We start from the raw sequence: 19,171 nt of genomic DNA, 5'->3' as shown, positions 1-19,171 counted from the left end.
CTCTAGTTATATTTGTCCCACTAAGGCTACTTTCACAATAGTGTTTTTGCTGGATCCGGCAGGGTTCAGCAAAAACGCTTCTGTTACTGATAATACAACCATCTGCATCCGTTATGAACAGATCCGGTTGTATTATCTTTAACATACCCAAGACAGATCCGTCATGAACTCCATTAAGAGTTAATGGGGGACGGATCAGTTTTCTATTGTGTCAGATTTTGTCAGAAAAAAACTGATCCATCCCCATTGACTTGCATCCCATGACGGAAAGAAAACCCGAAGCATGCTGCTTTCCGGTATGAGAATGCAACCAAACGGAACGGAATGCATTTTGGAACATTCCATTCTGTTCAGTTATGTTTTGTCCCCATTGACAATGAATGGAAGCGTTTTTTTCTGGTATTGAGCCCCTATGACGAATCTCAATACCGGAAAATAGAAACGTCAGTGTGAAAGTAGCCAAAATATGTTCAACTTTGCGGACATTATAAAACAGGTTAAAGCATACATATAGTTGCATTTTGTTACCTATATCAGTAAATGTAAATATAAAACATTTTAATATGTCAAGTATTATGTTACAGCAGCCGTAGTTCTTCTTACCCTGCCTATAGGCTGTCTGTAAATCTTCGTGAAAAATCCCTCTAGTGTAAAAACTGTAAAAGAAAGTAGACAGGGAGGCGAGGTAAGAGGAAGATGCAGGTCTTCACCTTGCGACTACAGCACCCGTAATCCAACAGATTCTCTGTAAACGCTCAGAAACCTCCTCAGTCTCCAGAAAATCCATCTAGTGTAACACAGTAAATAGAAGAGTGGGAGATGGGTGAAGAGGGAGATGTGGTGGCAGCTTCTTAGTGCTCCAGTGAAACAGCACGAGGAGAAGAGATGATGGGGAGCAGGCATCAGAGCTCTGACGTCACACCAGGCAGAGCCCCCCCCCCCCCCCCCCCCCAGTATAGTCATTGTCTTTTCTTCTGGTCACCTGTAGTCCAGTATAGCAGCCGGGATCTGACTGGTTATTATGGGTAATGTGTTCATGTATTTTCATGTTTTATCTTCCAGACTGGAGTTGTATAGAAAAGTGCCAAATCTACGAATTCTTGCCTGTGGTGGCGATGGGACGGTAAGAGCTCTTCAGTCAGGACATTATAGTGATTTCCATTTATTATTAAGGTATTTACACCATATAGTCAACTATCCAGCTTTGAACATAATTTTATTTTTAGGGTCAAAATTTGGTGCTGATTTTAGTATAACTTAGGGTACTTTTACATTAGCGTTTTTCTTTTCCAGCATAGAGTTCCATCACAGGGGCTCTATACCGGAAAAGAACTGATCAGTTTTATCCTAATGCATTCTGAATAGAGAGCAATCCGTTCAGGATGCATCAGGATGTCTTCAGTTCAGTCTTTTTGACTGATCAGGACAGAGAAAATACCGCAGCTTGGTACGGTTTTATCTCCAGCCTAAAATCCGGAACACTTGCCGGAATGCCAGATCCGGCATTTTTTACATAGGAATGTATTAGTGCCGGATCCAGCATTCGGAAGGCCGGATCCATCCTTTTTAAAAAAGAAATAAATGCCGGATCCGGTTTTTCGGATGACACCAGAAAGACGGATCCAGCATTTCAATGCATTTGTAAGACTGATCAGGATCCTGATCCGTCTTAAAAAAAACATCAGTTGGCAGACGTTTTGATGGATCCAGCAGGCAGTTCCGTTGGACGGAACTGCCTGCGGGATTCCTCTGCCGCAAGTGTGAAAGTACCCTTAGAAGTCGTATCTCTGTTTTGTAGTACAGAGCTCCAGATCCTCTGCTTCCATACCTTTTCCAGTGCGACATATTCATATGCACTTACATGCTATTGCTGTATCTAACCTTATTGAGCGGCAATCAGAATTTGAAGAAAGTCTGGACTGTATGGACCAATACATCATGATGGAAATGCCGCAAATTGAGCGCAGAGTACCTCTTTATGTAGCAGTTACTGTACCTCACCATCCTTCAAGCAAAATATAGGCGATGCGATGTAAGCAGAGGATTTTGTCCAGGATGTGACCATTTGGCCATCATAACTCTGACTGGATCATGGCCTAGGAGATCTTAATGTCTGTGGCCAGCACAGTTGCAGCCCTGGGGTCCTGAGTTTGAATGGGATCTGCCAGTGTGGAGCATATGCAGGATCAGTCATTGCACACCTGTCCACTGTGTAATCCTGCTTTGCTTCTTATCACAGGTAGGCTGGATCCTTTCTGTCTTGGATGAGCTGCAGCTCAACCCTCAGCCTCCTGTAGCTGTTCTTCCGCTTGGTACTGGGAATGACCTCGCTCGTACTCTTAATTGGGGAGGGGTAAGTTGGAATTTATAAAGCTTTCCTTTTATAATACATTTATCCAGAGATGAAATCAGCTTTCCTACTAAAACCCATGCAGCATACACACTCATCAGGCTCTGACTTGCCTATATTAAGTCGGCTACCTGGAGCCTAAAGTCCGTGGTCACAGCAGTACTGAGTTCCCACGCCCCATCTAGTCTCAGCCACACATTAGCCTAAGTACTTTCTGATTTCATCCTCTATTTATATCAGTGGTGCTACAGAAGTATCTGGTGGACACCATCAATACTGCAAGCATACTATAAATGCACAGGATTTTTAACCCCTTCCAAAGCAAGGTGCATAGCCAGTGGGTTCTTGCTGTTTTACACAACAGACACCTGCCACCATTGTCCATGACCAGAGTTAACTTCAGTCATGGACATTTAAACTCTCAAATGCTGTGATATCTTGTGACCGCAACATCTGAGGGGTCACTTGCTGGGAGAAGGCTGCTCCCCATGACTGAGCACCCCACCACAGTGATATTGGGGGAGTAGCTCAGTTGCTATGGCAGTCACAGGCCTTGTGAAGGCTCCTGGGTATGTTAAAGCCTATGAACACCTTCAGGGGCATTTGTTTATGATTGCATTTTTGGACTAAAAATCCTTGTTTTAAAAATTTAAATTTTCAGCAGTTTTTTTCATAAAGGGTTAACTCTTTGCCTAGATTCAGGCATCTTACTTTCACGTTGAGCCCTTATCTGCCAGCTATGTATATCCCTTATTTTTGAACTTCTCACAGCTCATGAACACTTATTTAAGCCATATTCTTATCAGTAATACAAATTGAGCTATAATGAGTGTTTATGAGGTCAGAAGATCAGAGATAAGGAGCCGTCAGCTGAGGAGCCTAAAGGAAAACAATAGAAGCACAGAGCCTCGTACTAGAGAATCTCAAGGCTGTACAGAGAAAGGGGCTCAATATTTTTTAATAAAGACCAAATTAAAAATGTATTTTGACATCAAAAGGAAAACAGTTTATTTTGAGTTCTCAAATTTACAAATTTTCCCATAGACATTAATGGTAAACCATTGCAGTCTATGGTATAATGATCTCATAATTGCATGTTCAAATTCTGTGGGGGTGGGAATGGGGGGGGGTACTAAAAATAAATTTATTTATTTTTTATGTAAAAAAAAAAAAAGAAAACTTCAAACTACCCATTTCGCCATTCTATATATAAAAGTAAATAAACAAACAAAAATAAACATCATTGATATCACCACACCAGAAAATGCCCAAACTATTGAAACATAAAAGTATTTGCCCTGCATGGTGAATGATTTGCCGGGGGAAAAAAACTCAAAATCGTCAAATTGCTGTTTTTTTTTTTTGTCTTTTCACATCATGAAAAAAATCGCTGAAAAAGTTATCAAAATGCAATACATACACCATAATGGTAGCAATAAAAACTGCAGATCGTCTCGCCAAAATGAGTCAGTACACAGCTCCTTAGAAATATAAAAAAAGTTATGGGTGAAAATGATGATGCAATTTTTTTACATTTTTTATTTAAAGTATTAAGACAACAAAAACTGTATAAATGTGGTATTGTTGTATCATACAGGCCCATCAGTTTTACCAACCAGTGAACTCCATAAAAATGAAGTGTGTTTTATTTCAGTTCCGTCCCATTCATAATTGTTTTCAGCTTCCCAATACATCATGTGGAAATTAAATGGTGGCATTAGTAAGTACAGTACATCTACAACCTGTGCTACAAAAAAAAGGGCTCAAACGGCTATTTGAATAAAAAAAAAATATATAAAAAATTGTGTATGACGAGAACAGTTTAAGTAGTGTAAAATACAATATAATGTATAAAAGAAAAGACACATCGAGTGGGTGGGACAGACATACAGTATGAAAGGCACTGTACAAGTTTTAATTGGGCAGTACAGCCCCTTACATATGGACACAATACTAGGTCAATGAATTCATTATAGATGTGAAATCATGAGGTCTATAATTTTGAAGGATAACATCATAGATGAAGGGAATACTGTAGCAGGTGAAGATGGATTGTGGCAAGAGGCGAACTGGCCATAGACCCTACAGGAAATTTTCCAGGTGGGCCGATGTCCATAGGGCCACCGAGCCCTCCTCACTGCTGCTGGCTGGGTACTGGGGGAACTGTAGGTGTCATTATTACAGGATGTCCAGGCAGCATGCTGAAGGTAGTTCTGGCTTGGTGTTATGACCCACATCTCACCTCCTAAGTCCCCAGCTCCATATCCATATTAGAGACAATTGGAGAAGTAGGAGGAGGACAGAACATGGCAGCTATTGATGGCTACAAAACAAGTATTTACTTGAAGTTGAACAGCTTCTGGGAGGTATCTTGTCTGCACTGTGGTATTTGGTTCTGTGGGATGGTATTCTGTCAGGGGTGTAGCTATAGGGGGTGCAGAGGTAGCAGTTGCTACCAGGCCCAGGAGTCTGAGGGGGCCCAAAGATCCTTGTGCCATATAATAGACAATAATAGGACATGTTCTATTTTTTGACGGAACGTAAATACGGACATATGGAAACGGAATGCACACGGAGTACCTTCCGTTTCTTTTGTCAACCCATTGAAATGAATGGTTCCGTATACGGTCCCCAAAAAAACGGAACGGACACGGAAAGAAAATACGTTTGTGTGCATGAGCCCTTAATTGATTTTGTATTTTTTTTATATTCTATTTGATTAATTTATAAAAATGTTTAGATTTTTTCCCCTCTAACTTTTCCTTCTCCTTGCTGTTCTATTCAGGGTTACACAGATGAACCAGTCTCCAAGATCCTCTGCCATGTAGAAGATGGTACCATTGTGCAGTTGGACCGATGGAATCTACATGTGGAGAAGAATCCTGATCTACTCCATGAGGAGCTGGATGATGGGACACATAAGGTCAGAGGTCAGATGCTCTGCCCAGGAGTCTGGGGGTGTAAGATTTATCATGCTGGGTATATAATGGAGGATCCATGGCAAGAAGTCTCATATTACCATTAGAAATTATTGCACATTATATTTACATATACATGACTTGAATGTGTTACCTAAAAATTGGAAGCAGAAATGTATATACAGTATTACATTACTCCAATATTTAGTTGTGTTGATCTGTGTCCTTTTATTCATATTGTAAATGGGTTTAAAATGCACAGGGACTACCTCGAGAGACACAAATCCCCTGTTAAATACATCATTTATGCTGAGTTATATCCTGTATTATACTCCAGAGCTGCACTCATTATTCTGCTGGTGGAGTCACTGTGTACATACTGTACATTACTTATCCTGTACTCATCCTGAGTTATATCCTGTATTAAACTCCAGAGCTGCAGTCACTATTCTGCTGGTGAAGTCACTGTGTACATACATTACTTATCCTGTTCTGATCCTGAGTTACATCCCGTATTATACTCCAGAGCTGCACTTTACAGTTCTGCTGGTGGAGTCACAGTAAACATACAGTTAGGTCCATATATATTTGGACAGAGACAACATTTTTTAAATTTTTGTTCTGTACATTACCACAATGGATTTTGAACAGAACAATTCAGATGGAGCTGAAGTTCAGACTTTCAGCTTTACTTCAGTGGGTTGAACAAAATGATTGCACAAAAATGTGAGGAACTGAAGCATTTTTTAAACTCAATCCCTTCATTTCAGGGGCCTTAAAAGTAATTGGACAAAATAAATAACTGTAAATAAAATGTTAATTTCTAATACTTGGTTGAAAACCCTTTGTTGGCAATGACTGTCCTGAAGTCTTGAACTCATAGTACATCACCAGACGCTGTGTTTCCCCCTTTTTAACGCTCTGCCACGCCTTTACTGCCGCGGTTTTCAGTTGCTGTTTGTTTGTGGGTCTTTCTGGCTGAGGTTTAGTCTTTAACAAGTGAAATGCTCTATTGGGTTCAGATCAGGTGACTGACTCGGCCATTCAGGAATATTACACTTCTTTGCTTTAATAAACTCCTGGGTTGCTTTGGCTTTATGTTTCGGGTCATTGCCCATCTGTATTATGAAACGCCGACCAATCAGTTTGGCTGAATTTGGCTGGATGTGAGCACACAGTATGTCTCTGAAAACCCCAGAATTCATCCGGCTGCTTCTGTCCTGTGTCACATCATCAATAAACACTAGGGACCCAGTGCCACTGGCAGCCATGCATGCCCAAGCCATCACACTGCCTCAGTCGTGTTTTACAGATGATGTGGTATGCTTTGGATCATGAGCTGTATCATGCCTTCTCCATACTTTTTTCTTTCCATCATCCTGGTAGAGATTGATCTTGGTTTCATCTGTCCAAAGAATGTTCTTCCAGAAGTGTGCAGTTTTTTTAAGATTTTTTTTTAGCAAAGTCCAATCTAACCTTCTTATTCTTGAGGCCTATGGGTGGCTCGCACCGTGTAGTGAACCCTCTGTATTTACTTTCATGCAGTATTCTCTTTATGGTAGATTTGGATATTGATATGCCTATATCCTGGAGAGTGTTGTTCACTTGGTTGGCTGTTATGAAGGGGTTTCTCTTCACCATGGTAATTATTCTGTGATCATCCACCACTGTTGTCTTCCATGGGCGTCCAGGTCTTTTTGCATTGTTGAGGTCACCAGTGCTTTATTTCTTTCTCAGGATGTACCAAACTGTAGATTTTGCCACTCCTAATAGTGTAGCAATTTCTCGGATGGTTTTAACTGTTTTCGCAGATGAAGGATGGATTGTTTCACCTGCATTGACAGCTCCTTTGACTGCATGTTTACTTCTCAGCAAAATCATCAAAATGCAAACACCACACCTCCAATCAACTCCAGGCCTTTTATGTGCTTAATTGAGAATGAAATAATGAAGAAATTGCCCGCACCTGCCCATGAAATTTTAGAGTATATTGGAGACAATTTGCAGCTCTATGGAGGAGTTTATTAGCATTACAAGAACCTGCTGTGATCTCTTTAAACTTTACAAGTTTTGGTTACAAGTCATCGATGCCCTATGTCACATATGTTATATAATCTAACATTGGAACCGATTGCTAGAACCCTTCAGTATAATATAAAACCTGTTACATCTCCAACTGTTTTAGTAACTACTTGCATCCCCCATGTAATAACAGTTCTGGAGCATCTATTCTTATGGCTCTATGTTGTGCTGTTCCTTTATTATTTCTACTAGAAGTTTATGCATGAATTGTCAGCAGCTTGCAGTAAAGGTACAGCTGGGTGTTACCAGCCGTGTGTGTGTGTCCGCACAGTCTGACACCAGCAGTACTGATTGGATAGAGTCAGACACACACCACTGGTAACACCCAGCAGTACCTTTACTACAGACTGCTGGCAATTTATTTGTAAACCTCTTGCAGGAATAATAAAGGAATGGCACAACATACAGTTGCAAGAAAAAGTATGTGAACCCTTTGGAATGATATGGATTTCTGCACAAATTGGTCATAAAATGTGATCTGATCTTCATCTAAGTCACAACAATAGACAATCACAGTCTGCTTAAACTAATAACACACAAAGAATTAAATGTTACCATGTTTTTATTGAACATACCATGTAAACATTCACAGTGCAGGTGGAAAAAGTATGTGAACCCTTGGATTTAATAACTGGTTGAACCTCCTTTGGCAGCAATAACTTCAACCAAATGTTTCCTGTAGTTGCAGATCAGACGTGCACAACGGTCAGGAGTGATTCTTGACCATTCCTCTTTACAGAACTGTTTCAGTTCAGCAATATTCTTGGGATGTCTGGTGTTAATCGCTTTCTTGAGGTCATACCACAGCATCTCAATCGGGTTGAGGTCAGGACTCTGACTGGGCCACTCCAGAAGGCGTATTTTCTTCTGTTTAAGCCATTCTGTTGTTGATTTACTTCTATGCTTTGGGTCGTTGTCCTGTTGCAACACCCATCTTCTGTTGAGCTTCAGCTGGTGGACAGATGGCCTTAAGTTCTCCTGCAAAATGTCTTGATAAACTTGGGAATTCATTTTTCCTAACTTTTTTGGCAGATTTCCAATTTTAATATTTTTTTTCCAGTTACAAAGCAAGGGTTAACAGACAAACCAAACTCAATATTTATGGCTCTGATTCTGTAGTTTACAGAAACACCCCATATGTGGTCGTAAACCGCTGTACGGGCACACGGCAGGGCGCAGAAGGTAAGGAATGCCATACGGTTTTTGGAAGGCAGGTTTTGCTGGACAGTTTTTTGGGACACCATGTCCCATTTGAAGCCCCCCTGATGTAACCCTAGAGTAGAAACTCCATAAAAGTGACCCCATCTAAGAAACTACACCCCTCAAGGTATTGAAAACTGATTTTACAAACGTCGTTAACCCTTTAGGTGTTCCACAAGAGTTATTGGCAAATGGAGATGAAATTTCAGAATTTTAATTTTTGGGCAAATTTTCAATTTTTATCCATTTTTCCCAGTAACAAAGCAAGGGTTAACAGCCAACCAAAATGCTATATTTATGGCCCTGATTCTGTAGTTTACAGAAACACCCCATATGTGGTCGTAAACTTCTGTATTGGAATGCATTGGCTGTATGAGTAATACAGTGAGTATTACTCATACAGCTTCCGGCCTGTGAGATCCAGGGGGCTGGATCTCACAGGCTCATCACTGGAAGGCAGCGCGATGCCAAAGGAGGTTCAACCAGTTATTAAATCCAAGGGTTCACATACTTTTTCCACCTGCACTGTGAATGTTTACATGGTGTGTTCAATAAAAACATGGTAACATTTAATTCTTTGTGTGTTATTAATTTAAGCAGACTGTGATTGTCTATTGTTGTGACTTAGATGAAGATCAGATCACATTTTATGACCAATTTGTGCAGAAATCCATATAATTCCAAAGGGTTCACATACTTTTTCTTGCAACTGTAGAGTCATAAGAATAGATGTCATGTAGAGTCATAAGAATAGTTGCTAAAAAAGACATGTCTGGAGAGGTGACCAGTCCTCTTTAATATATGAAGGAAGGAGATAGAAGTAGGCAAATTTGCTGATACTCCATTGGTATTTTTGGAGGATGGGTGAAAAGATGTTGCTGTGGTGCTAGACTAAAGAATTTCACATGATATAAAATCAATTGCAATAAATCAGCGGTATTAATATTTTCAAGAAGGATAAATCAAGCCTAAAGGTATACTGCAGAAAAAATGCTTAGACTTCTAGATAATGAAGAAAGACCTCATGGAAAACTTACTGGGGGACACGCATCTGTGCACCATAATTTGCAACTTTTTGAGGTTCTCAGCACTTTTCTAAAGTGCGCCAGTCTTGATATATCTCCCTCAATGTGATTGAACTGAGATTGGCAAAGTATAAACTGCTAGTGGTGCTGGATCTAGACTTGTATTTTAGCTGGCCTAGTGGTAATGGTAGTCTTCCAGCACTGTCTTTGATGCAGAACCTGGCCACTCTGCTGTCAGACTTCTTAACCTCCTAAGGACACATGATGTAGCGGTACTGCATGTTGTCCTGGTACTTAAGGACACATGACGTACCGATACGTCATGTGTATTTCCGATCACCGCCGCCCGGCGGGCGGTGATCGGAACAAGATGCCTGCTCAAATCATTGAGCAGGCACCTTGCGGTTTTTGGCTTTTACCTGCGGTTGCGGCAGGCGGTGCCATCGGGTCCCCATGCGGTTGTAGGGGGGACCCGATGACATGGAAGGAAGTGCGATGCCTAAGGAAGGTATCGCGCTGCCTTCCAGTGATGAGCCTGTGAGATCCAGCCCCCTGGATCTCACAGGCCGGAAGCTGTATGAGTAATACTCACTGTATTACTCATACAGCCAATGCATTCCAATACAGAAGTTTACGACCACATATGGGGTGTTTCTGTAAACTACAGAATCAGGGCCATAAATATAGCATTTTGGTTGGCTGTTAACCCTTGCTTTGTTACTGGGAAAAATGGATAAAAATTGAAAATTTGCCCAAAAATTAAAATTCTGAAATTTCATCTCCATTTGCCAATAACTCTTGTGGAACACCTAAATGGTTAACGACGTTTGTAAAATCAGTTTTCAATACCTTGAGGGGTGTAGTTTCTTAGATGGGGTCACTTTTATGGAGTTTCTACTCTAGGGGTGCATCAGGGGGGCTTGAAATGGGACATGGTGTCCAAAAAAACAGTCCAGCAAAACCTGCCTTCCAAAAACCATATGGCATTCCTTTCCTTCTGCGCCCTGCCGTGTGCCCGTACAGCGGTTTACAACCACATATGGGGTGTTTCTGTAAACTACAGAATCAGAGCCATAAATATTAAGTTTGGTTTGTCTGTTAACCCTTGCTTTGTAACTGGAAAAAAAATATTAAAATTGGAAATCTGCCAAAAAAGTTAGATTCTGAACTTGTATCTCTATTTTCCATGAATTCTTGTGGAACACCCAAAGGGTTAACAAAGTTTGTCAAATCAGTTTTGAATACCTTGAGGGGTGTAGTTTCTAGAATGGGGTCATTTTTGGGTGGTTTCTATTATGTAAGCCTTGCAAAGTGACTTCAGACCTGAACTGGTCCCGAAAAATTGGGTTTTGGAACATTGAAAAATTTCAAGATTTGCTTCTAAACTTCTAACCCTTGTAACATCCCCAAAAAATAAAATCATTCTCAAAATGATCCAAACATGAAGTAAACATTTGGGGAATGTAAAGTAATAACTATTTTTGGAGGTATTACTATATATTATAGAAGTAGAGAAATTGAAACTTGGAAATTTGGTATTTTTTTATAAATAAAAATATTTTTTTTTTTACTTCATTTTACCAGTGTCATGAAGTACAATATGTGATGAAAAAACTGTCTCAGAATGGCCTGGATGAGTCAAAGCGTTTTAAAGTTATCAGCACTGAAAGTGAAACTGGTCAGATTTGCAAAAAATGGCCAAGTCCTTAAGGTGAAATAGGGCTGAGTCCTTAACCCCTTAAGGACCGAGGACGTACCGGTACGCCCTATTTCCCGAGTCCTTAAGGACCGAGGACGTACCGGTACGTCCTGACTTAAAATCTGCATTCCGGCGCCGCAGGGGTTAATCGGAACGGGACGCCGGCTGAAATCATTCAGCCGGCATCCCGTAACAACGCAGGGGGGGGTCATTGGACCCCCCCGTATCGGCGATCGCAGAAAACCGCAGGTCAATTCAGACCTGCGGTTTTCTGCGTTTCCGGTCCATTCGGGTGTCCTGTGACCCGATGAACCGGAAAAAGACTGCGATCGGTGGCGTAATTTTACACCACCAATCGCAGTCCGAGGATTTGCAGAGGCGGAGCTGGCCCTGGTGCTGAACGCCGCTGTCCAGGGTGCTGATTGGTGCAGGGGAGAGAGGCGCGAGATTCAAACTTCCTGCGCTCCTCTCTCCCCTCCTCTTCCTGTCCAGCACCCTGACCGTGCAGCATCGTCCAGCACCAGCTCCTGTGTCCCCCTAAATCGGCATCCATCACCCTCCTGCACCCATCGCCACCCAGGTAGGTTAGGGTCAGTGAGGGAGAGGCACCGTTAGGCAGGGAAAGAAGGGAAAAGTTAGAAAAAAAAAAAAAAAAAAAAACACATTTATTCCAAACTTTTTTTTTTACAACTTTCAGACCCCAGACCCCACGCCACTTGCCCCCCCCGCATCCCCCCCACCACCAGCCCCCCCCCCCCCACCACCAGCCCCCCCCCCCCACCCACCAACCCCCTCCCCCCACCACCAGACCCTTCCCCCACCACCACATTTTTTTTTTTCTGCGTGCGCTGACTGGCCGGCACTTTTTAGCGTCCGTCCACTGTTAGCGCATCGCCCGCCCCACCACCCCACCGACCGCTGATCAGCGTTGAACCGCAGATCAGCAAGTTTGAACTTTTTTTTTTTTTTTTTTTCCTAACACTTGCCCATTTTTTTTGCCTGGACTTTTTAGTACGTGAACACCCGTGCCCCCACACACACGCACATAGAATAAAGGTTTACACGCACGCACATACACACGCACACACACACACCCATGGCCCGCCGGGTGTTCTCAGCCGAGGAGGCATATGCCCAGATTGCCTCCGACTCTGAGAGCCCCAGTGAGGATGAGGATGACCCCACGTTCCTTTTGTCATCCGCATCCTCCTCATCATCATCGGATGACGATGAGCCACCAAGGCAGCGGAGACGCCGCCAGGCGGAGCCAGGGGCCACACATGCTAGGGATCCTGTGGCCCACCCTAGTACGAGCCGCCCTGGGGTTCGTACTGGTTTCCCGGCCCACCAAATAAGTTCACCGGAGCCCCCTGCCGATGAACTTAGCTGGTGTCCCCCAGTGGACTTTGAGCCTGAGATTCCGGATTTCGCTGGCAATCCTGGAATCCAGATTCCCACAGTGGGGTTTACTGAAATAGACTTTTTTAGTTTTTTTTTCAGTAACCCACTGGTGAATTTGATGGTGGAGCAGACGAATCTGTACGCCCAACAGTTCGTCGCTCAAAACCCAGGCTCAGTTTTGGCTAGACCCGGTGGCTGGACGCCGGTCAGTGCAGCCGAGATGAGGACATTTTGGGGCCTCGTGCTGCATATGGGTCTAGTCCAAAAACCCAGTGTCAGGCAATACTGGAGTGGGGACGTCCTATACCAGACCCCACTGTACAGTATGGTCATGACACGTCACCGGTTTGAGGCCATCCGGAAATGTCTGCATTATTCCGATAATGCAGCATGTCCCCCCCGAGGTGATCCTGCCTATGACCGGCTGTACAAGATACGGCCGGTCATCGATCACTTTGGGGCCACATTTCAGCAGGCCTACGTACCTGGAAGGGAGGTCGCGGTTGATGAGTCTCTCGTTGCGTTCAAGGGGAGACTCAGTTTCCGCCAATACATTCCCACAAAGCGGGCGAGGTATGGCGTGAAGCTATACAAAATTTGTGAGAGTACCTCAGGGTACACTTACAAATTTCGTGTGTACGAGGGGCGAGATTCCCGGATTCAACCACCAGAATGTCCCCCCACTCTGGGTGTTACCGGGAAACTCGTGTGGGACCTTATGTACCCACTGCTGGATAAGGGTTACCACTTGTACGTGGACAACTTTTATACCAGCATTCCCTTGTTCAGGTCCCTTGCCGCCAGATCCACGTTCGCTTGTGGGACCGTGCGGAAAAATCAACGCGGCCTCCCTGCCTACCCCCTCCAGGTACCTATCCCCAGGGGTGAGACCCGTGCACTTACCAGTGGAAACCTGTTGCTGGTCAGGTATAAGGACAAGAGGGATGTCCTTATGCTGTCCACAATCCACGGTAACAGCACCACCCCAGTCCCTGTGCGAGGTACCGCGGCAACGGTCCTCAAGCCCGATTGTATCGTCGACTACAATCGGTATATGGGAGGAGTTGATCTCTCTGATCAAGTCCTCACGCCATATAACGCCATGCGCAAAACCCGGGCATGGTACAAAAAAGTTGCGGTCTACATGGTGCAGGTTGCCATGTACAACTCTTTTGTACTATCCCGAAGCGCTGGCAGCACAGGGACATTCCTCCAATTCTATGAGGCAGTCCTCAAAGACCTGATCTTTTCGGACCGGGAAAGAGCAGGCCGGAGTACCTCGGGAACTGGAGGCGCCCGGATCGTCCCTGGCCAACACTTTCCAGGTGTGGTCCCCCATACTGGAAAGAAGGGACGAACCCAAAAAAAGTGCAGAGTGTGTCACAAGAGGGGGATACGGAAGGACACCACAACTCAATGTGACACGTGCCCCGATCATCCGGGCCTCTGCATTATCGATTGCTTCAGGGAGTATCACACTTCCATGGAGTACTAAATTTTTATAATCCCCAACAGTTCACTAGAGAACATAAAACACTATGGCTCTCAGACTTTGGAGACACGAAAACAATTTTTCTTTCCCCAAAAAATATTAGTTTTAGTGCAGGCATCCTCAAACTGCGGCCCTCCAGATGTTGTAAAACTATAACTCCCAGCATGCCCAGACAACCTACAGCCATCATCAGGGCATGGTGGGAATTGTAGTTTTACAACATCTGGAGGGCCGCAGTTTTAGGATGCCTGCTTAGTGTCTCCAAAGTCTGAGAGCCATACATATTGGGCATCGTCGCGTGCGTAAAAGTCGTCGCTATAAAAATAACTTTTTACCAAACGCCTCGGATGAACGGTGTTAAAAATATAAAATAAAAACGGTGCCAAAACACCTATTTTTGGGCAAAATTTAAATTTAAATCCATTTTGCCGGTAATAAAGCAAGGGTTAACAGCCAAACAAAACTAAACATTTATTGCCCCAATTCTGTAGTTTGCAGAAACACCCCATATGTGGTCGTAAATGGCTATATAGCCGCACGGCAGGGCATAGAACGAAGGGAACTCCATACGGTTTCTGGAAGGCAGATTTTGATGGACAGTTTTTTTTTTTTACACCATGTCCCATTAGAAGCCCCCCCTGATGTAGCCTAGACTAGAAACTCCAAAAAAGTGACCCCATCTAAGAAACTACACCCCTCAAGGTATTCAAAAATTACTTTACAAACTATGTTAACCCTTTAGGTGTTCCACAAAACTAAATAGCGAATGTAGAAACAATTTTAGTATTAAATTTTTTTGTTACATTGCCTCAAAAAAGAGTAATATAGAGCAACCAAAAATCTAATTTACCCCAAAAATTGTCCCAAAACAACAACCACCTTATCCCGTAGTTTCCTAGATGGGGTCACTTTTATGGAGTTTCTACTCTAGGGGTGCATCAGGGGGCTTGAAAGGGTACATGGTGTAAATAAACCAGTCCAGCAAAATCTGCCTTCCAAAAACCGTATGGCGTTCCCCTTCTTCTATGTCCTGCCGTTTAGCCAAACAGTAGTTTACGACCACATATGGGGTGTTTTTGCAAACTACAGAATCAGGGCAACCCATTTTGAGTGTTGTTTGGCAGTTAACCCTTGTTTTACTCCTGGAAAAAATTGATTATATTGGAAAATTTTCCAAAAAATAGAAATTTCTAAATTGTTTCTCCATCTGCCATTAACTCTTGTGGAACACCTAAAGGGTTAACAAAGTTTGTAAACCCAGTTTTGAATACCTTGAGGGGTGTACTTTCTTAGATGGAGTCACTTTTTTGAAATTTCTATTCTAGGGGTGCAACAGGGGGCTTCAAATGGGACATGGTATAAACAAAACCAGTCCTGCAAAATCTGCCTTCCAAAACCCATATGGTGTTCCCCTCCTTCTATGTGCTACCGTTCGGCCAAACAGTAGTTTACGACCACATATGGGGTGTTTTTGCAAACTACAGAATCAGGGCAACCCATTTTGAGTGTTGTTTGGCAGTTAACCCTTGTTTTACTCCTGGAAAAAATTGATTATATTGGAAAATTTTCCAAAAAATAGAAATTTCAAAATTGTTTCTCCATCTGCCATTAACTCTTGTGGAACACCTAAAGGGTTAACAAAGTTTGTAAACCCAGTTTTGAATACCTTGAGGGGTGTACTTTCTTAGATGGAGTCACTTTTTTGAAATTTCTATTCTAGGGGTGCAACAGGGGGCTTCAAATGGGACATGGTATAAACAAAACCAGTCCTGCAAAATCTGCCTTCCAAAACCCATATGGTGTTCCCCTCCTTCTATGTGCTACCGTTCGGCCAAACAGTAGTTTACGACCACATATGGGGTGTTTTTGCAAACTACAGAATCAGGGCAACCCATTTTGAGTGTTGTTTGGCAGTTAACCCTTGTTTTACTCCTGGAAAAAATTGATTATATTGGAAAATTTTCCAAAAAATAGAAATTTCAAAATTGTTTCTCCATCTGCCATTAACTCTTGTGGAACACCTAAAGGGTTAACAAAGTTTGTAAACCCAGTTTTGAATACCTTGAGGGGTGTACTTTCTTAGATGGAGTCACTTTTTTGAAATTTCTATTCTAGGGGTGCAACAGGGGGCTTCAAATGGGACATGGTATAAACAAAACCAGTCCTGCAAAATCTGCCTTCCAAAACCCATATGGTGTTCCCCTCCTTCTATGTGCTACCGTTCGGCCAAACAGTAGTTTACGACCACATATGGGGTGTTTTTGCAAACTACAGAATCAGGGCAACCCATTTTGAGTGTTGTTTGGCAGTTAACCCTTGTTTTACTCCTGGAAAAAATTGATTATATTGGAAAATTTTCCAAAAAATAGAAATTTCAAAATTGTTTCTCCATCTGCCATTAACTCTTGTGGAACACCTAAAGGGTTAACAAAGTTTGTAAACCCAGTTTTGAATACCTTGAGGGGTGTACTTTCTTAGATGGAGTCACTTTTTTGAAATTTCTATTCTAGGGGTGCAACAGGGGGCTTCAAATGGGACATGGTATAAACAAAACCAGTCCTGCAAAATCTGCCTTCCAAAACCCATATGGTGTTCCCCTCCTTCTATGTGCTACCGTTCGGCCAAACAGTAGTTTACGACCACATATGGGGTGTTTTTGCAAACTACAGAATCAGGGCAACCCATTTTGAGTGTTGTTTGGCAGTTAACCCTTGTTTTACTCCTGGAAAAAATTGATTATATTGGAAAATTTTCCAAAAAATAGAAATTTCAAAATTGTTTCTCCATCTGCCATTAACTCTTGTGGAACACCTAAAGGGTTAACAAAGTTTGTAAACCCAGTTTTGAATACCTTGAGGGGTGTACTTTCTTAGATGGAGTCACTTTTTTGAAATTTCTATTCTAGGGGTGCAACAGGGGGCTTCAAATGGGACATGGTATAAACAAAACCAGTCCTGCAAAATCTGCCTTCCAAAACCCATATGGTGTTCCCCTCCTTCTATGTGCTACCGTTCGGCCAAACAGTAGTTTACGACCACATATGGGGTGTTTCTGCAAACTACAGAATCAGGGCAACCCATTTTGAGTGTTGTTTGGCAGTTAACCCTTGTTTTACTCCTGGAAAAAATTGATTATATTGGAAAATTTTCCAAAAAATAGAAATTTCAAAATTGTTTCTCCATCTGCCATCAACTCTTGTGGAAGACCTAAAGGGTTAATAAAGTTTGAAAAAACAGTTTTGAATACCTTGAGGGGTGTAGTTTCTAGAATGGGGTCATTTTTGGGAGGTTTCTATTATCTAAGCCTCACAATATGACTGCAAACCTGAACTGGTCCATAAAAAGTGGGATTTTGAAGATTTCTCAAAAATTTCAAATTTTGCTTCTAAACTTCTAAGCATTGTAACATCCCCAAAAAATAAAATATCATTCCCAAAACAATTCAAACATGAAGTAGACATATGGGGAATGTAAAGTCATCACAATTTTTGGGGGTATTACTATGCATTACAGAAGTAGAGAAACTGAAACTTTGAAATTTGCTAATTTTTCAAAATTTTTGGTAAAAAATGTATTTTTTTATGCAAAAAAATTAACTTTTTTGACCCAATTTTAGCAGTGTCATGAAGTACAATATGTGACGAAAAAACAATCTCAGAACGGCCTGGGTAAGTCGAAGCGTTTTAAAGTTATGAGCACTTAAAGTGACACTGGTCAGATTTGCAAAAAATGGCCTGGTCCTTAAGGTGAAAATGAGCCTGGTCCTTAAGGGGTTAAAGGGCTTCTGTCACCCCACTAAACCGTTTTTTTTTTTTTGGTTTACTTATAATCCCTATAGTGCGATTTCTGCATACATAAGCTAAATAATAATTTCGGTTCAGTAGAATTTGTTAAAAACATAATTTTAAAATATGCTAATTACCTTGCTACCAGTAAGTAGGGCGGCTACTTGCTGGTAGCAGCGCATCCTCCGATCCTAAAGACGCCCCCTCCTCATGTTGATTGACAGGGCCAGGGAACGGGATTGTTCTCTGCTGGCCCTGTTTGAATTCAAAATCTCGTGCCTGCGCCGTACCTGTCTTCAATCGGCGCAGGCGCACTTAGAGGCGGCCGCTCGCTCGGCCGCTCCATCCTCAATGCGCCTGCGCCAGGTGTAGATGTGACGTCATCGGCGCAGGCGCATTGAGGATGGAGCAGCCGCCTCTCAGTGCGCCTGCGCCGACTGAATACCGTTACGGCACATCTTGATAGCAGACAGGGCCAGCAGAGGACGATCCCGTTCTCTGGCCCTGTCAATCAACATGCGGAGGGGCGTCTTTAGGATCGGAGGATGCGGCTGATACCAGCAAGTAGCCGCCCTACTTACTGGTAGCAAGGTAATTTGCATATTTTAAAATTAAGTTTTTAACAAATTCTACTGAACCGAAATTATTATTTAGCTTATGTATGCAGAAATCACACTATAGGGATTATAAGTAAACAAAAAAAACAAAAAACGGTTTAGTGGGGTGACAGAAGCCCTTTAAGGGGTTAAAGTGAAATAAGGCTGTGTCCCAAAGGGGTTAAGTATTTACTTGAGGCTGTATAAAGTGGATCTCTCTGGAGAATCTGTATCAGAAGCAGGAGCACTGCAGTGTGCTTCCTCTCCTCTCTCTAGGTAGACAGGAACTCCCCCTCCTGGCAGGAAGCACAACCAGCCCACTCCTAACAAGAGGGGAAGAACAGGGTGGTTAGCCCTTTTTCTGCCAAAATTTACCAACTGTTTCCTTCACTGGAAGGTACGGCCTGATAATGTAAAATACATTACAATACAATAAAACAGTTTGCAGATACCCCTAGGTCTGGGGTACTGCACATATAGCGAGATAAGATTCTCCAGGGAAAATTTCACCTCAGTAAGAATCTGAGTGGTCTCCAAATGTGGAGAAAATAAACTAATACAGTGCACACTATGTGGGAATCAAAAAAGACTAGAGATTATTGGGGAAAATATTTCATCTGTTAA

General features: G+C 42.5%; 1 protein-coding gene across 5 annotated transcripts in view; it reads left to right on the top strand.

Moving 5' to 3' along the window:
• The window catches only part of DGKI (diacylglycerol kinase iota), a 249,688-nt gene that overhangs the window by 65,222 nt on the left and 165,295 nt on the right, over positions 1 to 19,171 (top strand). For all 5 annotated transcript variants that reach the window (XM_044281241.1, XM_044281242.1, XM_044281240.1 and 2 more), the window contains exons 12-14: positions 1,063 to 1,123; positions 2,240 to 2,353; positions 5,136 to 5,273. In XM_044281241.1, the coding sequence (XP_044137176.1) occupies positions 1,063 to 1,123; positions 2,240 to 2,353; positions 5,136 to 5,273 (313 nt within the window). The remainder of the gene's footprint in view (positions 1 to 1,062; positions 1,124 to 2,239; positions 2,354 to 5,135; positions 5,274 to 19,171) is intronic.

The sequence above is a fragment of the Bufo gargarizans genome, chromosome 2, assembly GCF_014858855.1.
Source record: "Bufo gargarizans isolate SCDJY-AF-19 chromosome 2, ASM1485885v1, whole genome shotgun sequence".
Lineage (NCBI taxonomy): Eukaryota > Metazoa > Chordata > Amphibia > Anura > Bufonidae > Bufo > Bufo gargarizans.
This window is presented reverse-complemented; position numbering and strand designations above follow the sequence as displayed.